General features: G+C 39.2%; 2 protein-coding genes across 5 annotated transcripts in view; one reads left to right on the forward strand and one right to left on the reverse strand.

The window, feature by feature from the left end:
* The window catches only part of LOC113048471 (B-cell receptor CD22-like), a 1,131,192-nt gene that overhangs the window by 999,813 nt on the left and 106,021 nt on the right, over nt 1–25,358 (forward strand). The gene's annotated exons all lie outside the window — the stretch shown is intronic.
* On the reverse strand, nt 1,486–19,569 carry LOC113048478 (round spermatid basic protein 1-like). 2 transcript variants are annotated; one of them, XM_026210320.1, is made up of 9 exons: nt 19,213–19,569; nt 15,451–15,607; nt 11,952–12,038; nt 11,413–11,873; nt 6,063–6,200; nt 5,835–5,977; nt 5,403–5,570; nt 4,789–4,897; nt 1,486–3,043 (listed from the first exon to the last, which is right to left on the reverse strand). In XM_026210320.1, exons 2-9 carry the CDS (start codon nt 15,524–15,526, stop codon nt 2,006–2,008), a joined length of 2,220 nt encoding a protein of 739 aa, XP_026066105.1. In that variant the 5' UTR covers nt 15,527–15,607; nt 19,213–19,569; the 3' UTR covers nt 1,486–2,005. The 2 variants fall into 2 exon arrangements, with proteins under 2 accessions (XP_026066105.1, XP_026066104.1); XM_026210319.1 differs by having other exon boundaries at nt 11,413–12,038.

The following is a 25,358-nucleotide window of genomic DNA, read 5'->3' on the forward strand; positions in this document are numbered from 1 at the left end:
CTATTTGATAGCAATCTTTAACATTTGTAAAACTGAATTTTTCCATCTCAAAATTATATCTAAATTACGACCTATGATTTCAATGTCAAATGCAGAAATGTTAATAAATTAATTTATGACCTCAAGGTTAGATTATTGTAATGCTTTATTGGGTGGTTGTTCTGCACGCTTAGTAAACAAACTACATCTAGTCCAAAATGCAGCATCTAGGGTTCTTACTAGAACCAGAAGTATGATCATATAAGGCCGGATTCAGTCAACACTGCACTGGCTCCCTATCAAACATCGTATAGATTTTAAAATCATGTTTATTACTTGTAAAGCCCTGAATGGTTTAGCACCTCAGTATTTGAACAGTCTCGTGTTATATAATAGTCCTCAACGTCCACTGTGTTCTCAAAATTCAGGCAGTTTGATAATACCTAGAATATCAACATAAACTGCGGGCGGCAGATCCTTTTCCTATTTAGCACCTAAACCTACCTAACACAGTTCGGGAGTCAGACTCACTTTTGCAGTTTAAATCTAGATTAAAGACCCATCTCTTTTACCTGGCTTATACATAATATGCCTCTAATATCCAAATCCGTTAAAGGATTTTTAGGATGCATTAATTAGGTAAACCGGCACCGGGAACACTTCACATAACACCCTGTGTACCTTCTACATCATTAGAGGAATGGCATCTACGCTAATATTAGTCTGTTTCTCTCTTATTCCGAGGTCACCGTAGCCACCAGATCCAGTCTGTGTCCAGATCAGAGGGTCACTGCAGTCACCCGGATCCAGTACGTATCCAGACCAGATGGTGGATCAGCACCTAGAAAGGACCTCTACTGCCCTGAAAGACAGCGGAGACCAGGACAACTAGAGCCCCAGATACAGATCCCCTGTAAAGACCTTGTCTCAGAGGAGCACCAGGACAAGACCACAGGAAACAGATGATTCTTCTGCACAATCTGACTTTGCTGCAGTCTGGAATTGAACTACTGGTTTCGTCTGGTCAGAGGAGAACTGACCCCAACTGAGCCTGGTTTCTCCCAAGGTTTTTTTCTCCATTCTGTCACCGATTAAGTTTTGGTTCCTTGCCGCTGTCGCCTCTGTTGTTTTTTATCCTCTCTTTGCTAATGTTATGCTGTATCTCTTTCCCCCGTACTACTGTATTTTGTTGTCTTGTACCCACATGTGCAATGTCAATAAAGTTGAATCTAATCTAATCTAATCTAATCTAATATGAAGCAATGTTGGTAGGCTTTTTTTACTAAAGACCTTTAGACTTTTACTATAATTCATTCTTTTTATTTACGCAATGGGCCAGCCCACATTGTACAGCGGCCCACCAAAAAACTCCCGGTGCTCCTGATGGCCAGTCTGCCACTGGTCTGGATGCGAGACAAATATTGTGATGTCTTAATTCTCTTTAGTAGTAGCTTCAGATCATGCAAAACGCTTGCATGCTGACAAGGTTTACAGACATGACACTGATCCAACAAATGGAACCTTTTATTAGGAGGTTCTGATTTCAGTATAAATCACACTACACATTTCCTTTAGAAAAATCGTTATGTACACTACAGTGCTGACAAATCAAACAGAACCAAAGGAACCCTTGATATAAATAAGCTCTATGGAAAAGCCAGTACTCTATTAAAAGAATTCTGTGTCATCATACAAAAAAATATATATGTCCATGTCAGCTCTAAAATGACTAAAGCCTACAACTGAAAATATATTATTCAAGGACCAGTTTGGATTTGAAGTACTTTCTCAGTGCAGACGAGCCGAAGTGCTTGGATATTTCACAGTTACGGACAGGCACTGAGGAGTGAGTTACGAGCTACATTTCCATGTTGACAACCAGTAACAGAAGAGAGACAGATGTTGGTCCCGTCTTACAGAAGTCATGGATTCTCTGCACTGATCGATTGCGAAGAAGGAAAATCCAGTAGGCAGTAGAAATAAATGTGATTAAATGAAGCGCCGTTTGAAAACCGTTCTGTACAAATCAGTATAAAAAGTCTTTGTGTGGTTCATGCGGGTTAGCTCTGACCGCCTTAGAGTGCACAGAGTCTGGGGGGTGGTCCGGCCTCAGAGGGGGCGTGGCCTGGGGCAGGGCCAGGGGTGGAGCAGTCCAGCTGATTGACAGTCCAGAGCTCAGTTTGGGGCCAGGTTTGGTTATTAGTGTGGAGTGTGTGTGTTTGGCTGTGTTGGCTGGTTGTGTGGGTTTGGTTATTAATGTGGAGTGTGTGTGTTTGGTTGTGTTGGCTGGTTGTGTGGGTTTGGTTATTAATGTGGAGTGTGTGTGTTTGGTTGTGTTGGCTGGTTGTGTGGGTTTGGTCATGTTAGTTAGTTGGGTAATTTTGGTTGTGTTAGCTGGTTGTGTTAGTTTTGTTGTGTTGGCAGAAAAGCTAGGTTTTGTTGGTGTTGAGGGTGTGTGGCCCAGTTTGGGGACAGAGGAAGAATGTAAATATCTGGATGCGGAGGTGTGTGTGTGTTTGGTTGGTGTTGATGTGTGTGTGTGCTTGGGTGTGTGCAAACTGGCTGTCAGATTGCGGGATGTGTTGACCGCAGCGCTGGAGGCCTGTGACGAAGCACTTGGACATTCTGCTGTGTGGTGTGCTTTGGGTCGTCCGTCAGTGGAGACGAGAGGTGGAGACGAGCTGTGACTTCCAGGAGGAGGCTTGGGCGGTCTGTCAGTGAGTAGCTCCACCCGCTCCATCTTTATTTGCGTTACACATGGCGACTCTTGCGCTGGCCTGAAGTCTGTGTTCGCAGCTTTGGTGTTCTCGCCTGTCGACTCCTGCTTGATGTGCTGCTTCAGCTCCGCTCCTTCCTCACGAGCCTCCTCTTCCTCGGGCAGCTGATGGTACTGTTTCAAGCGCACGTGCCAGGCGAGGCTACACACAGCCGACACGCTCTTGAACTGGTGAACTACATTGCGAGGGATGAAATATATGTCATTATCGTAGAGCTGGATACGAGCGTAGCGGATTCCCTCTCGCCTCAGCTGATTGAGCTTAGCATCATCCACCCACTGCACACACTGGAGAGAGAGAGAGAGAGAGAGAGAGAGAGAGAGAGAGAGAGAGAGAGAGAGAGAGAGAGAGAGAGAGAGAGAGAGAGAGAGAGAGAGAGAGAGAATGAGCAGGACACTTATTAAACTTCACTTGAAACTTATTTACTTTTTGACATTTAAGTGACTTTTCAACTGATATGAGGTCACATTTAGCACACTTTAATCCAAAGCAACATTCAGAATAAAATCAAAATAAACTGTAAAATACATGTGGTAAAATAAACTCCATGAACATGCAGAGCTCTGTTCAAATATTGACACATTTGTATCTGATTGACACAGTTGTAACCATAGCAACATTCTGGCATCTCTGATATGTGCTATTTTGGACTAAAGTGAAATCACAAATCCTTATGTTAGTAAATTGGAAAAAAAATGAAGCTACACCTGTTTGATGTCGACAGAGTCAACAAAGTAAATAAAAAAAAAAAAGCTTTTTTGTTTTCTGAAGGTTACAAAACAAAATCACCTGCATCACTGCATTTTGTCCTCTAGTTCTTTTTTTATATATAATAAGCACTATATTAAAGTACTATATTAAATCATAAGATGTTGCTAAAAAGAACATTATTTTGTGTATTTGGTGTTAAGAATTGTGTTTATGCGTATTAAGTTTCAAAAAACATTTTCCACATACTGTACATTATTGTTTCTCCTTCTGAAACGCTTACATTTTTACAAAGCTCATCGTTCTGAAAAGCGAGGTGTGCTCTGATTGGCCGGTTATCCAGTGCGTTGTGATTGGCTAAATGTTTCAAGTGTCTGAAGTTAATGCTACGCCCCTCAACATATACTGTTATGTGTCCCGTTCAGAACACCGGCATGACAGGACAAAAACAATAAAACCCAATACTAACGAGCGGTTGTTGCATCCAGTGGGAACATAATTACTGATGATTTATACAGTCTTTTCATGCATTGCAAAGCTCAAACAAAGTAGTTTCACTTTCACAAAGAAATACAGCTTCTCCACAAAACTGCGCTGGTTTCAACAGCGAGAATAAAAGGTGCTCCTTTACGTGAACATTTGGGCAGCATTTTTCAAATCTTCACAAATAGTGATGTAGACATCTGGGGGTGTGTTTGAATGAGACATTTTGGGGGGAGTGGACGAGTCTTAACTTTTTTTTAAAGAATATCTCTTTGGATTTGAGACTTTAGTCTTTGCAACTTTACATATCTTCTTCATGCACCAGGAGCTTGAAACACTCCAAAGAGAAAGAAAATTTAATCATCATTTATTTATCATATGACCCCTTCAATAATCATAATATAGCTATTATTTATCTTTGTTATTATAAATAAGAATACATGTGACTAAAGATACACAAAAAACAGACTTGACTTGATAAGAAGGCTATGTTCATACCGCTTTTTTACTGTGTGACATTTTCAATCCTGATAAATTAATTCATTATGATCAATAATTCACTTATTATTGTAAAACATCAATGCTTTTGGATTTAAATATTTAAAAAATCATGCAAAGTAACGGCCACTTTCGTTTCAGATTTGTTTCATGTTCGTTTTTGTGATCGTGCTAGATCAAGTGACTTATTTCTTCTTAGTTTTCTGATAACTTCTCTTTGTTGGTGGAATGATGTGGTCCTGAGAGGAGTGTTTTAGTGAAGCGCAGGGGAGCTTCTGGCCAGTGGAAACGCCTCGGTGCTACAGGTCCCACAGTTAATGACCAGTACAGGAAGTGACCTCACCTGAGACAGAGGCGGCTCATACAGGTCTATCTGCAGCCGCTGCACCACGTCAGGGAAATCAGCCGCGTGGAAACAGATCACGTCTTTGGTTATACGTGGAGGCTCAGCACTGTGAGGAGACACAAGTATACACAATCCAGATCACCAGCTCACACCAAATAACCACAGCAGACAGGATACGGGAAGAGTCACAGCTGTGTGTGTGTGTGTGTGTGTGTGTGTGTGTGTGAGAGTGAATGGGTGTGTGTGTGTGTGTGTGCGCATGTCGGCTGAATCTGTGAGTGTGTGTGTGTGTGTGTGTGTGTGAGAGTGAATGGGTGTGTGTGTGTGTGTGTTAGTTAGTGTGTGTGTGTGTGTGCGTGTCGGCTGAATCTGTGTGTGTGTGTGTGTGTGTGTGTGAGTGTGTGTGTTAGTTAGTGTGTGTGTGTGAGAGTGAGTGGGTGTGCGTGTCGGCTGAATCTGTGTGTGTGTGTGTGTGTATGTGTGTGTGTGTGTGTGAGAGTGAATGGGTGTGTGTGTGTGTTAGTTAGTGTGTGTGTTAGGTAGTGTGTGTGTGTAAGTGAGTGTTAGAGATTGTGTGTGTGTTAGGTAGTGTATGTGTGTGTGTTCCTCACCCTTCCCCGCAGCGGACAGCTTTCAGCACCCCCACAGCAGCAGTGGTCTGGCGTTCGAACCCTTGACCGATGTGGTCAGCATGAGCTCTGGTCCGGTCCTCAAACAGCATCTCGCGGGGCTCACTTGTTCGAGGCAGATACTGAAGATTCTTAATTTCATTAGTCGACCTGCAGAAAGAACTAATTATGAATTTCATCATCATTCCATAACAAATCACACACACACAAAGCTACTAATCAATGAGCACACTATGTGTGTGTGTGTTTGTGTGTGTGTGTACTGTATATGTCTGTGTGTGTGGGTTAGGGCTGGGTGATATGTCAGAAATATATTTACACACTCACAATGACACACACTCACACACAATCGCTGACACACACACACACACACACACACACACACACACACAGGAGTGAAGCTTGCCGCTTTACCGTTTCCGTTTGAAGGGAGACTTCGGCATGTCTGTGACCGGGATCATCTGCTCTCCGGGCCGAACCCACATGATGGGCCCATCGTCGCTCTCTGTCGGGCTCTTCAGCTTCAGACTGGAGAACGTCCCCCATGGCAGCGTCCGCTACACACACACACACACACACACTGATCAATATGCTGCTACCAAAGAAAAGTGTGTGTGAAAGAGAAACATGAGGAAAACACACCTCCAGGAAGGGCGACTTCTCCAGCATGTTGAGGAACTCTGGGAAGTAATCTCCCACCTCCTCATCCACGGCACCCACCAGACTGATCTGCCTCATCGCTCCGGCGCGGTACGTCCCGTGAGAGTAACTCCTCCGCACCTGGACACACACACACCTCCGCTGTCAAATACCACAGCTTCTGTTTGTTACTTGTGTGATCAAGGTCCATTAAAATCTCCTCAAATACAAATAAAGTCTACTCTGAGCTAAAGACACTCAAACTTTGAGCAGCTGTGAACACACTAACACACAACAGGAGCAGATCAAGGTTAGCACTGTGATGTAGGAATTAGAGTTGTTCCGATTCCGATACTAGTATCGGAAATATCTCCGATACCACAACAAATTCTGGCATCGGCATCGGCGAGTACATGAACCCATATACCGATCCGATACCATTTTCTTAAAAAAGACCTAGTTATGACCGCAAGCTTTGCCTAACCGCTGCACGGTTCTTCTTCGCTGCTCAAAATGCATTGAAAACACAGGAAGTTGTGCTGTGTTGCCACAAGCAACCCCTGTTTAGAGCAGCGAAGAAGAAATGAAAACGCGTTAGCAGCCCTGATCTATATATGACTGGATCACTCATCACATTCTAAACTGCCAAAACACAGTGAAGCCGCTACTATATTATAGATCAGTGGTTAGCAGTATGTCTCTGTAGTACCGGTAGTTACAGACTCTCGAGTATATTCAGTACCGGCAGCTGCGTTCAGTCGCTTCCGTGTAAGTCAAAACGCAGGGCTCCAGACAGTAGCCGAATATATACTAGTGTCTGTGAATATTAAACTGCAAAATACTATTTAAATATTACTCCCGCAAAATCTACATCTCTGTGGGTGACTGGCACAGATGCGCGAGAGCTCGCTGTTTTGTAGTCTCTGCTGTGTGTCATGAGGACACGAACGCATAAACCGTCACTTCATGAGAATTTACCGTTTCATTTGAGAATACTGTCATATCATAAACACAGACACTCAAAGATCTTCATGGCAGCCCATTAAAATAAATGTTTGGTTTACATGAGTAAATTGACAATATATAAAGCTACTGTTGTAGCCTACAGTAATAATAATACATCTCTATAATAATAATAATTATGCCTAGATGGTTGCTTGTTTTTTACTTGTTTTTTACTTGTTAGAGATTATCTGATTAATAGATCTTTTTTTATATTCCTAGACTTATTTGTTGCAGTTTTTTTATACAGTTATATTGTAAAACTTAAATACCTTTTTTAGTTTGCGGTGTTAGATTTTTGGCTGCATTTGAAGTTCTTTTTTGCATAAGAAAATAAATAATACTGTCAAATTCATGTTAGATAATAAAAATACTGTAATAAATACAGTAGTTCACCATGTATTTGTTCATGTTTTATTGAGGGATCTGTCTGAAGCACACCATAAAAAAATTCTAGCAATTTACACAGGGCTAGTAGTATATACAGCTGTATATACAGATATACACCCAGGTATCGGATCAGTACTCGGTATCGGCCGATACCCTGAGCCCAGGTATCGGAATCGGTATCGGGAAGAGAAAAAGGGTATCGGAACATCTCTAGTAGGAATTAGAGAAGAAATGGCATGACAATTTCATATGTGGATTAAAAATGAAAACCGTTTTCAATATAAACCGATGAACCAGGAGCAGCACTGCACCTCATCAGGTAGGTCTGTCTCTCTGAACTCAGTAAACCGTGTCTCGTCATCATGTGCTCTGAAGAGTCTACACACCGTCCAGAAGTCTGCGGTCAGAGCGTGAGCGACGTGTGACACCATCACAGAGCCACTAAATCACATCCCTAACGTCTTCATGTGCTGTTTCCTGCTGGTGGAATGATCTTCCTAACCCTGTAATGAAGAATCCCTGATGATATTCAAGACTTCTGTATAACTAGCAGTGTTGCCAAGTCCCTACTGTACACTGATGCTGGGGGATGGTTTTTCAATCTGTGTGTTGAAGTGAAAGCCCTCGCCCAATCCTCCGGATCATGACTTTAACTGAGGTGGAATACACGGTTTGCCCCGGAATGAGACTGGACTAGATTTGAGAAGGAATTGGGCTGGTGTTGATATGCAGACCTGGCAACCCTGATTACTAGCACTGCTCTTGTTACTGCCTCGCTTCACTGGCTTCATGATTTCATTCTTCTCCTCCAGTCATTTACTTCATGTTGTCATGATACCACAGTTTCAGCAGCCATTACCAATCCAGTTAAATGCCACAACTATTATTACCAAAAATAATACAACACTTGAAATAATTAAATTGTACAATTATCTAAGTTTAACAGTCTATGTAGTTGAGTAATTGTAAACTGAATGATCACGATCATCTGAGGCCTCATTAATTAAATCTTGTTCAGATTTCTTATATCCCTAACCTAACCAATGGCAGAACAGATACATTTATTTCTAAATAATAATGTGTGAAATGTACTCTCTCGACCCGTGATTGTTGCTGATCGTCTCACACTCGTGTAATGTGAGCTGGAGCCGAACCGATGAACACCCAGCGCTGAAACAAACACATTCTGAGGATGTTAACTGTATCCTCATGTAAACATCGCATCGGCCCGATATGAAAGAGTTAAAAGGGTTAACTAGTGATCAGATCACGTCAGCAGTGTGGTCGTTCTTGAAGCCAACTTTGCCCAAACACTACACAACACTACACTACACAACACAACACCACACTACACTACACTACACAACACAACACCACACAACACCACACAACACTACACAACACCACACAACACCACCCAACACTACACAACACTACACTACACTACACTAACACAACACTAACACTACACTAACACTACACTAACACTACACAACACAACACCACACAACACCACACAACACCACCCAACACTACACTACACAACACTACACAACACTACACCACCCAACACTACACTAACACTACACTAACACAACACAACACTACACAACTTCTAAAATCTGAACACTGTCCATCACACACTCATGACTGAGGATAAAGGTAAACAGGTAAAGAAAGAGACGTCTGGTGTGAAAGAGTCAAACACGAGTCTTTATGGCCATCAGCACGGCCTTGCATTTATTCACAAATAGTTTATTTAGTGATAAAATCAAAGAAAAGCACAAATATCACTGTTTCTGATTAAAGAAAGCAGTAATTGATGTCACAGTATCACAAGTCTATTTTGATAAAGCCTTACATGACTAAAAATCACAAACATGACACTTGTTAATAAAATAATTATATAAAGATTTATTCATCATTTTTTTTTCAAACTGATTATGAAAATTTAAATACAATGAGCTCTAAAAGATTTTCTGAATTTTTAAAACTCTTTTGCTTTAGACAATCTAGAAATGTTAAATCTACAAATAAAATGTTACGTTGCCTCTGTCTGGAAAAAAACACTGACTGATTTATAGTTATTTTCAAAGTGTTCAATGTATTCTCTTTATAAAATAACTTCATTATTCTTTAATTATAACAGGTATGTTTTTGTTTAACTGAGTTCTGAAACTGTTAGGATGTTTTTACGGTACGGTGAACTCTTACGTGTCTAAGAATCAAAGGGAAATATGATTTCTCAGTTAAACTGAAGTGACTTCTGCTCCGTAAACATCCATCTCAGTATTTCTCTTTTGAGAATAATAAATGTTAATAGATCACTAAATTATTCAGCGTTTTCAGTTTGAGCACCCTTTCTACACCTTTAGGACCTGAGGTAGAGAAACATGGTGGAAAAAAAAACTTATTGATTTTTGACACATAAATAATACTATAATAAGGAGAATAAAGCACAATGTTAATTAAGTATTATTTTTAACATAAGACTAACATTTACTTTATTTGTCCCACAGGGGAAACATCAATTCAACTCTCTTCCATGAGTATTCATTTAAATAATATTTTTAATAATTCATCTCATTTTACATGTGGCCTGAGAGAATCGTGTCTAATATTTTGTCTTGGTCAGATGGGATGGCTTTGAGCGCACACAGAAAACTCTCCCAGCATGCATCTGGCACAGAGACATGTTTCACAAGTGTTCCTCGCAGTGCGGCTCGCCAAACTTACCTTTGTGTCTCGCACGGCAGTAAATAATAGGATTATATGACCATGCAGTCAATACAGATGTTCATAAAAACATTAAAAACTTGCAGGGCTACTATATAACTCATTAAAAACCGCACGCCAGGTCTAAACCTGACACGAGGCGAGCGATCCTACAAACAGAACCCAGCGATGTACTCTACACTGGACACGATCCCCATCAAAATGGAAATATAGACTAGAAAATATATCTACACTTGCTCTGTCCTCCGTCACTGAACCTGAACACTGTGCACTTGGATGTTGGATGCATGATGGACTAGTATAAAAAACATCAACCTTAAAGTCTTTTCAGCATTAGGGTAATATTGATTTTTTTTAATCTGGTCTTAGTTACAAATTTTAATGGTAAATGATAAAAACTGTTTGCCTTTTGCATTGCATTGTATATCAGGGATGCTAGATTGATAAAAAGACATGATCTGTGACTAGATGATTGACTGTGTCCCATCAGTGCGGCTCCTCTGAGTCTCACTAACATTAGAAACTGTCTCCAGAATGAGAAGAGTGTCATGTTAGATTTTAGATGTAATATTTTCACTGTTTTCTATGCCAGGGCCTGCCTTCTTGTCTTTTTGGCTTGTTGTTTCCGAGTGCACTTTAACCTCATCACCAGATCTAATCCCAGAAGGTAAAACCTAAACAAAATAAAGTTAAAACTTGATTTGGACATTTTTTTTGCCATCTGAAAAATGATAAATCGTAAAACAGATTTTTTGTGAGTTGCACCTTTTATTAATAAAATAACTCCGATCCTCAGACACGAGGAGAAACTAACCTCAGCTTCGTTAGTCGTAGAGAGATGCAGGTAACTCACACACACAACTGTCTCTCTCTCAATCGACTAAATAATTGAAGTAAATGTTATAATTGATTCATTCAGATAAATGTGATCTTGCCACACTGCTTCTGATCTGATCAATATTTCAGTGAAGCCGTGATCATTCGTGTGTTCACAGTTAATCGTGTGGAGTCTCTCGTGCACCGCTGGTGTAACTGTCTTCGTTCTGTGCGACAGAAACACTCTGTAGCAAAGCCCTCACAATTCATTTGCCGTGACATTTTAAAGAACAGTTAACAGTGAAACAAAAGGAAATATATAACTCTATCGGGCAAAATGAGTTAGAGAAGCATCAGCACATTGGAGATCAGCAAGAATCTAACATTGTCATCCCTAGCATCTACTAACCTGAGCGTGGAAGTTTGCCATCGTAGTCGTCTCGATGTCCTTCTTCCCCAGGATCTCCATTTTGACAGGCGAGTTAGGGAATTTAGTAGAGAAGTACTCCAGGAAGTCTGGGAGGTAGGAGGCGGCGCCGTGGATTATACCCATCACATAGTTAGCGGCTCCATCCTGGTCCTCGCTAAACGCCAGCGTCACGAACTCCTGCGCGAACCTCTGCATCTCCACGAGAGACAGCACAGACAGCTCCTTGCTGTAGGCGTGAGCCACCAGAGCGCCTCCGTTTGGCTGGTGCTCCACATGAACCAGACAGCCGAACTCCAGCCGCTCCAGCCCGGGCGGTTTAGTGGCTCTGACCTCACCGTCTCCGTCTGCTGCGCTCACGCTCGGACCACAGCTGTGCTCCTGCTTCAGGCCGATGGAGCTCACAGCGCCGCCCTGCTGGACCGGAGCCGGCGGCTTGGATTCTGAACCAGATTTGGGGAGATCAGAACACACCGTCTGAATAGATTTGCTGTACATCTTAGGCCGCTTTCGCTTTTCACCTTCTTTGTGTTTCTTTTTCTTTTTCTTCTTGACCTTTTTCATCAGCAAATCCTCGGCAGAGTCGATCTTCGGCTTCTCTCGGTCACCTACAGCACAGGAGAAAGATGATTAACTTCAGGACATGAGTGATGTGTCATCCTAGCAAACAGCAGAGCTAATGAAGACAGCAGACGGTGAATCAGATGAAGACGAGGTCTGTAGATCTCCAGAGCGCTTCAGTTCAGATCCACTAGTTCAGCACTCATTCAGACATAACTAGGAAAACATCTGTCAGAAATATCCCACACATCCACCAGCGTCATAAATAACAGACACCAATAATACAGATAAAGAAAGGGACAATCTAAGAGACTGATGGCCATCTATCAGACACCAGGAGTCGCTCCGGCCATGAACACACACTCGGGACACACACTAACTTCAGAGACGAGCGGACGCAGGAAAACATGGAGAGAGCGGATGTTCACACTTCATCAGAGCTAAACGTGTGTGTGTGTGTGTGTGTGTGTGTGTGTGTGTGTGGGATGAGGGAGAATAGTGATTCACAGGACTCCCGCAAAATGGAAATACCTAAAGATAAAATATCTATAACAAATAAAGTTATTCATCTATTGCACAAAAGCAACATGAACTAATATATGATAGAAATGATTAACAGGTGCAAGCAGAGCTTCTATTTAGACTAAAACACGTGTTTGCAGCGCTGAACAGTGCAGTGCTCACGAATCCTCTCATTATAACACCTTATGAAAGATTGATTATGCATATATTTGTGTTCTGACAGAGGTTTGTGTGATTGTGTTGAGCCGAGATGTCTTTTAGAGATTATAAATGCAGAACTGTTTGCTGGCTCTCACCCAAACCAGAGAAACCAGCGCTTGCTTCTTTTGTGTTCTGTGAATACTGATGCTTTAATAACAAATATTTATCTGGAGCGTGTACGCTGGGATTGATTCCTTTTAAAAGGAGTAATTGTTAAACAGTAATTTTGAGTTACCCAGCACTGGTCAGGATTCACAGTGGTTCAGTGAGCATATGAACGGTCACCACACAGTCCTGCTTTACTCTTCTGGACGTGGACTTTACAGACCGCTTCGACTCTCCCACAGCCACAAGACCTCAGACACATATTAATGCAACTCTTGGTGGAAATAAATGATGTGGTGTTGCACAATGATGTCAAAAGCACAATGTTTTCAGAGATTAAGAGGGTTAGCGTATGATCAGTAAAGAGACTGAATGTAAGTGTAAGTATAGATCACATTTCCAGCAGGAAACTACACTAATCTTTTCCACTGGTGCGACTAACTTATTCAGTTACTGGCGCAAAACATGATTTGGTCGCACACATTTTTTATAGTAAGCCGCTCTGAAACTGTATTGCATACAGATGTGCTTCTAATTTTACTTGCCATCTTTTAAACCACATGCCTTCTTGTTTCTTACAGTACACACAGTGCATGGGTCAGTCTGGGTCCTGGTGCACGGTGTACAGTGGACCCTGTCTGAAATGGGTTAATATTTACTGTATGTTCGTTCTATTTATTTATTTATTTGTGCTATTTACACAATGTTTACTTTTGTTTAGTTTTTTTGTAGGTGACCAGAAACTAATAAAAAATAGCACTGCATAGTCTTCACTGTAAAACAAAATCCACAAACCAAAATGTATTCAGACACCTTCAACATTTCTCACATTATATCACAGTTTATTTGTCAGGGTTTAGAAATTGGTAATAAAATATGACAAGAACTCTTGATAATGTCAGATAACTTTGATAGAAAGATATGTAATGGAATCAGCCCTAACTTCAGACAGCTGTCAGTATGACAATATTTACCCAACTATCAATAGTTTGTTGAACAGTTACCCAGCAAGCAAGGGTTAATTTGGTTCAGTCTGTGGTGTGAAAAGGAACCATTAGCAATTAAAGAAAGAAACACTTAAGGAAAATATGGTCAGGTCCCTCATTTTTTTTTTTTAATCAATTTCACTGGTATTCTACAATATGAAGAATGTTTGGGTATAATATTTCACAGATCACTATTTTGCTATACTCACTTACATAAATGAACTAGTGTCCTGCACCCACTAGTAAAACAATTCTATCTGATTATTAGTTTGAGTGTGGATAATTTCTTGTTAAAACTACAAAGTAATTCAGTCAAGAGCAGTGAGTGATTTACTTTCATTTCCATACATTAAAGACACGACAGCAGAGCTAGTAAATTAGGCGCCGTCACTTTAAGAGACAAACGCATCATTATAACTTTTCTAACGAATCGCGGGGCTGAAGTTAAATTGATGTGTTGAATGCTCAGAGCACGTCATAAAACGTATTCTTAAAATACACATTTCTGTTTTAATAAATGCTCATATTAAATCATAGCATATTGCCTAAAACATAAGGTAGGAACAAAAATAATCGGTGATACATTTGCGACCTCAAAATAAATTGGGTCACAATGTCATTTCTAAAGGTCACATATGCAGCGTAGTTCCCTGTTTCCAGATTTATTTAGAATCGGACTCGAACCAGAAATGACTTGAATCACATGAATGAGTCTGTCCCGAGCGGCAACCTCCCGCTCTCTCTCTCGTGAGGCCAGCACAGAAGTGACTCAAGCTGTAGTTCATCGACTGACCGCTAGAGGCTCGCTGCAGAAGAGAGTCAGTCCCATAGACTCCCCATGGTAAAATGCCCAACTTTACAGCAGAAAAAAAACATGTTTACAGCCCGGTTCAAAAAATGATTTTGGTCTATATTGCTAATTTTGCCCTTCATGACAACTGTGAGGGGGGTGAATTATTTTATAACTCATCCGTTTAAATTATATTAAGCCTTAAAGTTCTGCATAATTAAGGGTGTGGCCACTTGAGTGACAGGTGGATTGCAGCTGCTGACAATGCCGTCGTGCTAGGTGGGCGTGGCTTCAGCAATCAGCCCCCGCCTTTTTGCCCATTTTCGATTATCCGGGAGAGTCGCGCGGTGACGCGCTGCTAAGATGGCGACGGCACGCTCTGCACACTTTAGGCTTCAAAACCGCTATTGAGGAGTCTATGGGTGACGTCACGGACACTACGTCCATATTTTTTACAGTCTATGGTCTGTCCTAACTCTGAACGAATCACTGACTGAGAGAGACACATATCAAGTCACACATTTTCAAACATTCTGCTCTAAATAGTGTTTAATTTGTAATAATTTGTGATTTCTGCAGAGATGACAAACATCTCCTCTCATATGGAAATATCTACAGCAGAAAGGAAAGAAAGACACACAGAGAGAGAGTTAGAGCGGGTCACTCTTCAGCTGACAGTGTCTCCGTCCACATCACCTCTACGCTGCCAACACTTTTTCATATTATATTATAAAACTTTTGGAAATTATGAGCACGTCGAAAGTGTTTTCCAAACCACGTTATAAGCGACTGAAGCTCACATGGATGCGGAGCGTGGGTCAGAGGTCAAACGCAGGTGATTGACAGATCGCTCACCTTTCTGCAGGATCTTCACCTCTCCATTCTCTCTCTTCATCTCCGTCATCAGCTTATGTTTTCTCTTCTCCTTCATCTCTTTCTCCTGCTCCTTGTCTCTCTCTCTTCTTCTCCCGGTCTCTGTCTCTCTGCTTCTCTTTGTCTTTGACGGTGTGCTCTGTAGGAGAAAGGATCAGATCGGAGAGTTACACACGTGTGAACGACGCCTGGAGTCCTGCTCAGAGACAAATTCATCAATTGACCAGCTCAGATATTTGATTAGGCACATTTATCAACAGACTGTCTACGTGTTACACTATTTTTTCCTTAAACCCAGATAATTGTCATGAAAAATAGGGTTTAACCAGTCCTACAGGAAGCATTTATAACCTGAACACAATCTCGAGGCTTCACGATGCTCGTACAAACACACACCATCACGTTCAGTGTCGCACAGGACTCGCCAGGGTAAAGTAATGTGTTATCAAAGACAAAGTACAGAAATTGTGAAATCACTGAAATCTTAATTATAAACCCCTACAAATACTGTTGTGGAAGCAGGTAAACAGACAGAGACAATAAAAAAAGGATCCTTCTGTCATCATTTACTCTCCCTCGTGTCACTCCAGACCAGGGATGGAGATTAGCACCAGCCCAAAGCGGATGTGTTTGTGTTGTGGGGGGTAACTCGCTTCACCTCCCGGCCACCGTCGCATGTCAATAAAAATATCATACTGTTTCACCCGGCCGGTGGACAAAAAAAGTTAATTTCCATCCCTGGTGTGTGTACAACACGGAATAAAGTGTAATATCATCCGAAGCAGCTCCGTGGAGAAAGGCGGCGTTGTTCAGTGTTTGCAGCTGAAGTTAGTGTCGCCGGCGGAGGGATATATGTTGGTTATTTACAGTACGTTTTATAGCACACACTCATGTTATACAAGATCGCGTGAAGAGTTGAATTTGTTATCGCGCACAAATTTCCACTGTCACGTCTCTGTCAAACACGGTGGGTTAATTCTCCTCCAGCATTCTGAAACATTTTAGATTATATGGACAGTTTGTGTTTATCTTATTGTTTTTAACGGCATAATAAGCAAACTAACAAACAGTATTATCTGTCGGGTGTCTTATAACTGCTGTCCAGGAGATGCATTTTATTTCCAGTCTTCAAGTACTTTTTCAGAAGTTAGCTCTGAGGCTAGTAAGTTGTTACACTGTTTATTTTTGTTTGTAGAAACAACATTGTATCGCTACACGTGTTCGACAGCTCTGGCCTGATGACACGTAAAAACAATGTATTCAAAACGCTGTGCATTTGTTTGTCGACGGCGTAAAAGTTGAAGTGAATCCTTGCTTTTGGAATTAAATACATAATTAATGTGTAAGAAAACTGTTTAGAATATCGCAAAAATGTTTCTGTGCATTAAAAAAGTTGAGTGCAGTGAATCATCGGTTGGACTACGGAGCTGAGAGACTGAGCCGCTAAACCTAGTACGCTGCCTAGATAGACAGCATCTGAGCATCACTGAAAGAGAAAATGTCAGTATTTGAAAGTGAAAAGTGACGTGACATTCAGCCAAGTATGGTGACCCATACTCAGAATTTGTGCTCTGCATTTAACCCATCCAGAGTGCACACACACAGAGCAGTGAACACACACACACACACACACACACACACACACACCTGGAGCAGTGTTCATCATTTATGCTGCGGCGCCCGGGGAGCAGTTGGGGGTTCGATGCCTTGCTCAAGGACACTGATTGGGATTGGGAATCCAAACCTCTAACCATTAGGCCACGACTTCCCTGAGTCGTGGACTTCCCTTATTTCACTGAGACTTGAGAGTAAATAAACTGCTTAAGTATTGTAGATCTTGTAGTATTAATTTTCACATGCAGTTACGCATTGTCAGTTAAAAACAAGAAAGTGGCTGGTAAAAACATTGAGTGGCTGGTAGATTTTGAAATCCAACATCTACAGTGGTCTGTGGACTAAAAAGTTAATTTCCATCCCTGCTCTAGACCTGTATTACTTTCTTTCTTCTGCAGAGCACAAAAGATGTTTGGAAGAACGTTTCAACTACTTTTGTCAATTAGTTAGTGTGAGTTAGTGTATGTTAATGTTAGAGTGAGTGTGAGTTAGAGTGAGTTAGGGTTAGAGTGACTCGGAGTGAGTGTGAGTTAGTGTATGGTTAGTGTTAGAGTGAGTGTGAGTTAGAGTGAGTTAGTGTATGGTTAGTGTTAGAGTGAGTGTGAGTTAGAGTGAGTTAGTGTATGTTAATGTTAGAGTGAGTGTGAGTTAGTGTATGGTTAGTGTTAGAGTGAGCGTGAGCTAGAGTGAGTTAGTGTATGGTTAGTGTTAGAGTGAGTGTGAGTTAGAGTGAGTTAGTGTATGTTAATGTTAGAGTGAGTGTGAGTTAGTGTATGGTTAGTGTTAGAGTGAGCGTGAGCTAGAGTGAGTTAGTGTATGGTTAGTGTTAGAGTGAGTGTGAGTTAGAGTGAGTTAGTGTATGTTAATGTTAGAGTGAGTGTGAGTTAGTGTATGGTTAGTGTTAGAGTGAGCGTGAGCTAGAGTGAGTTAGTGTATGTTAATGTTAGAGTGAGTGTGAGTTAGTGTATGGTTAGTGTTAGAGTGAGTGTGAGTTAGAGTGAGTTAGTGTATGGTTAGTGTTAGAGTGAGTGTGAGCTAGAGTGAGTTAGTGTATGTTAATGTTAGAGTGAGTGTCAGTTAGTGTATGGTTAGTGTTAGAGTGAGCGTGAGTTAGAGTGACTCGGAGTGAGTTAGTGTATGTTAATGTTAGAGTGAGATAGAGTGACTCGGAGTGAGTTAGTGTATGTTAATGTTAGAGTGAGTGTGAGTTAGGGTTAGAGTGACTCGGAGTGAGTGTGAGTTAGAGTGAGTTAGTGTATGGTTAGTGTTAGAGTGAGTGTGAGTTAGAGTGACTCGGAGTGAGTTAGTGTATGTTAATGTTAGAGTGAGTATCAGAAGCACAGACAGACAGCAGCGTGTCTTAAAGACTGAACGTGGCTTTTGTGCTTATGTTATGACAAATTGGTTACTATTTTATTAGTGTTAATTATAATGATATGCGTGAGTAACACAAATGTGTGTAACAGGCCCGAAACAAAAAACACACAACTGTTCAACACTCGCAGTTTACAGCGAAGCTTACAATGTGACAGAAAACAGCAGATTTATTACAGAGTAACAGAACATCGCTGTCACACACACACAACACACACAGATAACAGACTTCACTGGAGCTTCAGCTAGATTCGTGTGACGAAAGAGCCAATGTTATTACTGATATTTCAGCAGTCATACAGCAGTTGTTATAATCGCGATGATCGTTAATGTTGATCTTCTGGTGTCTGAATAGACATTTCAGGAATGACAGCAGATATTTCGATCGCTGTTTTTATTAACACGGCCTATTATTCTGCCGTACTGCAGGTTAGACTGGTACGTGAATATAAAAAGACGCATTTATTAGCATTATAATGTTGTTTTCTGATGTGTGCGTGTCTGCTGTAGCAGCAGATATTAATGCGCGCGTTCTGCGGCGCGTCACGTTGCAGCTGCACACGCCGATGCTAAGCTAACTAGCGCGCGCTTTCGGTGTTTCCACACAAATAAACTCGCACACACTCGTTCAAAAGGCACAATAAACACTTAATAAACACACAAGCACTCGCACTGATCAAAGCTGGCGAAGCAGCGGCCCGGTATAAGCCGCAAACAGCGCCTGAGCAGCAGCGAAGCGACTAACGTTAGCGATACCTTTCTGCGACAGCTTCAGCTCTCCGTTCTCTTTCTTCACACTGAGGTGATTTTCAGCCGCCGGTTTGTGTTTCTTCTTCTCTTTCTCTCGTTCTTTCCCTTTCTCTTTCTCTCGGTCTCTTTCTTTCTCTATTTTGGGTTTCTTGTTTTTCAGTTTGCTGCTGTAATTCTGTTCCTCAGTGCCTCCGTTCATCTTCTTGGCTTTAAAAATTTTCTCCTCATGTCGGATCTTCTTGGCCGGCGGAGGATGATGATGGTGCTCCCGGTTTTGGGACGCTGGTTTCGGTTCGGTGGGTTTGTTGAGCTGAATGAACTCCGCCATCTTTTCTCTATTTACTCTTTCGAGCTGCTGCTGTTTGTGTAAGACGCACGGGAAGGGCGTGGCCAGACGCGGATTGACAGAAAGAACGTACTTTTGGTGGGCGTGGTCTGGCGTTGATTGACAGCAGGAGCGGTGACGTCAGCAGCTTGGTCGCTGTGCTCATTTGATTATGGTTCATGAGCTCATTTGCTATATCGATATTTTTTCAAAAATTGATGATGCTGGGGGTTGGTCCAAGATGGCGACCGGTGCGGATGTCTTATTCTGAGCTCCGAGACTCTGATCGAGTACTAATGATTTAGATTAAATTTTTGAGACTGTATTATCGACAAATGAAGGAGTGGAGTGTTGCTCTTGCATCCAGTAAGTTTTTTCACTCGAATAAAAGGTCCTTTGCCTAACCAAAGTCTTGCTAAACGAGGACACGTGCCCACTGTGTTGTAAGCTAAAGTTTTGCTAATGAGCCAGGACAAGTGTGCTACGATGTCAAAGAGAGATGCTAAGAAGGTGAGAAAGGAAGGCTTGCTAATGGACATAGATGCTGAAAGTTCGTTCTCGGTTTTATGTAAACCTCTTCCTGATACTCCAACAAAAAGCCCAAATCCTAAAAAAGTCTGCACTAAAGAGGAGGAAGCAGTTTCAAATGCTGATATCCTAAAAGCCATTAACGGCTTAAACGACCGTTTTTTGAAGTTTGAAGGAATGATTATGAAAAATACAGCAGAGATTGCTAAAGTGCAAGAAAATGTGACAGGGTTGGAGATTCAGTGTAAAGGTACTGAGGATGCAGTAAAAAAGATGAGTGACCAGATGACTATCCTGAGGGAGAAACAAGAAGAGTCGGAGCGGTACAGTAGGAGATGGAATCTTCGTCTTCTGAATCTTCCAGAGAGCAGCAACGAGGACGTGAGGAAGGAGGTGCTGGAGATTATTGCGGAAATCATCCCAGAGGAAAAGAGCAAGCTTGGGTTCATGGTGGACACTGTGCACAGGGTTGGACGCCCGAGAGAGGATAAAAGCACACGTCCAATCATCATTCAGTTCACCATGCGCACCTTCAGATTCAGACTATGGAGAGCTTCTCTCAACGCTGATGTCATGAAGAGAAAGAATCTTCGAATGACGGAAGATCTAACCCAACTGGAGAGACAATGCAGAAATAAACTCTGGCCTCTTGTTCAGAAAGCGCGTGCTGACGGAAAGAAAACGAAATGGCAGGGGTCTGCTGTCATCATTAACGGTGTGAGACACACCGCATAATTTGTTAAACTTACCTTAATGTGAGGTAAAATGTTCAAGTTTATGTCACACGATTAGCTCTTTTGGTAGACAGTTAAAAGAGCAATATCTTCACTCCAATAGTTAAAATAAGAATGTTAAGGAGTTTATTGAGGTACTCATGTTCAGAGTTTTCTACTTGGCGGTAAGCTAATACTTTATATTTTCTATCTCAGGTCTTTTTTCTCTTTTCCTTTAACTAACTTAGTTCTTATAACTTTAACAGACATCCAGTTCATTATTTTTCTTTTTTTGTATTATGACAGACTTCTGTTTTAGTTCCTTAAAAATAATATCTTTGAATGTAAGAGGTATTCGCGATAGCACCAAGAGGAAATCAATCTTTTTATTCAGTAGACGAAAAGATGCTGATTTAATTTTTTTACAAGAGACTCATTCGGTGGACGATGATGTGAAGTTTTGGAAAGCACAATGGGGAGATATATGTTATTTCTGTCATGCCTCACAACAATCTGCAGTTGTCGCCATTTTACTTAATAAATTTAAAGGAGATATCATTGAATCAATGACCTCAAACGAGGGTAGATGGATAATCTTGGTTCTCAAATTAGACAACTCTTTTTTTATAATTTGTAATTTATACAACTATAACAATACAGCTCAAGCAAAAATAATGTTTTTACAACTTTGTTTGAAACTTGAAGCCTTTAAAAACAAATACAAAGGGGCACATTTAATTATTGGAGGTGACTATAATGATGCTCCAGATGATCTTGTAGATAGAGTACCTGTAAGATTAACACCACATTCAAGATTCAAAAGTACTGCATATATTTGTGAACAACTAGCAATTATAGATGTTTGGCGTTTTCTAAACCCTGATATTAACGAATTTACCTGGAGCAATGTTAGTAGATCCTCTCAGTCTAGAATTGATCTATGGCTTATATCTCCCTCTTGTCTGCAATTTGTGGCAGAATCATCACATAGTTATGCTCCATTTTCTGATCATAAATTAATTGCAATCCATTTAGCAGGAACAAAACAACAAAATGGTAATATACGTGGTTATTGGAAACTAAATAATAATTTATTAAAAGATAATGAGTTTTGTGATTTGGTCAAAATAACAGCAAAAAGCATATTTGATAATAAAGATGTGAATCACATACAAAAATGGGAATTTTTCAAATTTAAAATTAGAGAAATAGCAATTAAACGAAGTAAAGCAATTAAAAAAAATAATATAGCAAAAGAAATAAGCATTATGGATAATTTAAATATTTTAATGATGAAGAATAATCTTTCAGAGGAAGAAGAAACTATAATGAAAAAATTAAAAGAGGAAATAGATGATATGTATATTGATATGGCTAAAGGAGCTTTTGTAAGGTCGCGAGCAAAATGGCTAGAGCAAGGAGAAAAAAATTCGAGTTATTTCTTTGCTTTAGAGAAACGAAATCGCAAGAGAAATAATTTAACTACTCTTAAAATTGATAATAACATTACTTCTAATTCTTTAGATATTTCAAGATATGTTGGTACATTTTATAGCAATATATATAAGTCTAACATTCAATTTATTGAGTGTGATAAATTCATTGATTCAGTTAAAGCATTTACACCAACTATATCTGAACAATTTAAGTTAGACTGTGATCGTCCTATTACTAAAGCGGAAATGTCAGAGGCTGTTTGTTCAATGAAAAAAGGTAAATCACCAGGTAATGATGGGCTTTCAGTTGAATTTTATTTGCATTTTTGGGAGATTATTGAAAATCCTTTATTTGAGTTATTTAAAGAATGTATGTTAAAAAAGGAAATGTCTTCGAGCATGAAGCAAGGTTTAATATGTCTTCTCCCTAAGCCTGATAAAGATCATTTACTGATAGAAAATTGGAGACCTATTACACTCTTAAATATTGACTACAAAATTGTATCATTAATTTTTGCTAAAAGATTAAAAAGAGGTCTTCATGAGATAATAAGTGAAACACAAACAGGTTTTATGTCTAAACGTCACATTAGCTCCAATATAAGACTTGTTCTAGACCTGGTGGATTATTCTGATAACATTAATACTGATGCACTAATAGTATTTCTTGATTTTTATAAAGCATTTGATACGGTAGAACACTATTTTTTATTTAAAGCACTTCAGATTTTTGATTTTGGACAAAATTTTATATCTATGGTTGAAATGCTTTATAAAAATATTGATAGTTCTGTGATGATATATCCCAACACAACCAAAAGATTCCCTGTACTGAGATCAGTTCGCCAGGGTTGCCCTATTTCACCATTTTTGTTCCTGCTGGTGGTTGAATTACTATCATTACATATTAAACACAGTCCTATTATTAAGGGATTGTCTATTTTCGGTAAGGAAATTAGAGTAACTCAACTAGCGGATGATACAGCTCTCTTTTTGAATGACAAACATCAAATTGATAAAGCTATAACCCTAATTGACCAATTCTCTGCTGCTTCGGGTTTAATGCTTAACAAATCTAAATGTGAAGTCCTATGCCTGTATCAGACTGAAGAGGAAAAAATGTTTAATTTACCTGTTAAAAAATGTGTAAAATATTTAGGTATTCATATCTGCAAGGATCACAAACAACGTCAACAACTAAATTTTTCATCTAAATTGAAGAAATCCAAAACAATTTTAAATTTATGGCTTCAAAGAGATATTTCTATTTTAGGAAGGATTCTTTTGACTAAAGCAGAAGGGATTTCAAGATTTGTTTATCCTGCTCTCTCTCTTAATGTTCATGATTCAATATGTAAAGATATAAATACCATATTTACAAATTTTGTATGGAAAAACAGACACCATCACCTTAAAAAAGCGGTGCTCTCTGGTTCGAAGGATGAAGGCGGATTTGAATTTTTGGACTTCTGTGACTTAAATTATACCTTTAAGGTGAAATGGTTGAAGGAATGTTTGAGGACACCTGAATCATTATGGTACTTTATCCCCAATAACATCTTTAATAATGTAGGAGGCCTAAAATTTTTATTGAAATGTAACTACAATATTACAAGATTGCCACTAAAACTATCCCAATTTTATCAACAAGCTCTTTTGGCTTGGAAGCTCTGTCATTCTCACAACTTCTCTCCACACAAGTCCATCATTTGGAATAATGAATGCATTACTAAGGGGAACAAGTCACTCTATTTGCAGAAATGGATCGATAGAGATATTATATTTTTAAAAGATCTTTTTGACAGTAATAATCAATTATGTAAATATGAAACTTTTCTCAGAGAGAAGGCATTTCCAATAACATTCAAAGAATATAACTCTGTTTTCAAGTCTATACCTAATGGCATATTAGAACTAATGAAAAGTTATAAAAAACAAAACAAAGTTTCTGGTTTAAATACTTCTCTTTATATAAACGGTATGGATATTATGAGTAGCAATTGTACTAATAAGCACATTAAAAAAGGTTTTTCAAGTTTAAAGAAAATAACACCTCGTGGAAAATTTTTCTGGAATTCTCATTTTCCTGAGATCAACTGGCATGAGGCGTGGCTTGTTCCTTTTAAATTTTGTATCACAAATAAAGTTAGGGAATTACATTTGAAAATATTACACAATATATATCCCACAAATTTGTTTATTTCAAAATTCAAACCTGTTGATGATCTTTGTAGTTTTTGTAAGAATGAACAAGAATCTTTATCTCATCTCTTTTATGGTTGTTCATTTTGTATTACATTTTGGAAAAATGTTGAAAGTTATGTGGCATTTAAAACAAAACATACAATAACGCTTGAAGGGAAACAGATTATTACATATTTTGATTGTAGTAATAGAAGTTTATGTAATATTGTAAATCTCTTTATTTTACTAGGTAAATTCCATATTCATAAAGCTAAATTTTCCAAATCAAGACCATGTTTTAAATTTTTCCAAATTGAAATTGATATATATTTTGAGTCTCTTAAATTTGTAAAAAATAAGAAAGCTGTGTCAGTAATTGATATATACTCAAAACTTTTTAATTGAAAATAGAAATTTATTTTATGCATTTTTATTAAAAATGAAGTCTGTAAGTCTCTCTTTCTTTTTTTTTTTCTTTTTTTTTTTTTTTTTTTTTTTTTTATTTATGTATTTATTTTATTTATTTATTTATTTATTTTTGTGTAATATTTGTTTACGAACTGTGATGCCTGTATTTTTGTAATTTGAATTACTGTGATCTTTGTATGATGTTTAATTGAACTTTAATAATTAATAAAAAAAAAAAAAAAAAAAAAAAAAAAATTGATGATGCTCTCACCAAATGTAAAAATCAATTTTTTTAGTTCACTAATGAAAAAGAAATTCCAAGTTGTTTACAGCAAAATCAACATTAGTAAAAAAAAAAAATTATAATCATTAACATGGTGACCACTTGCTACTTTTTACTAAATTAGCACAAAAGGATAAAAAAAATTTAAAGCGCAAGCTACGTTTAAATACTTCATTCATTCATGCATGCGGCAACAAATGTTTTTCTTACTAAATATTTTTATAAAATTTCAAATAAAAATATAAATAAATTATATAAATATAAATAACAAGATT

The sequence above is a fragment of the Carassius auratus genome, chromosome 29 (genome assembly GCF_003368295.1).
Source record: "Carassius auratus strain Wakin chromosome 29, ASM336829v1, whole genome shotgun sequence".
Classification (NCBI taxonomy): domain Eukaryota; kingdom Metazoa; phylum Chordata; class Actinopteri; order Cypriniformes; family Cyprinidae; genus Carassius; species Carassius auratus.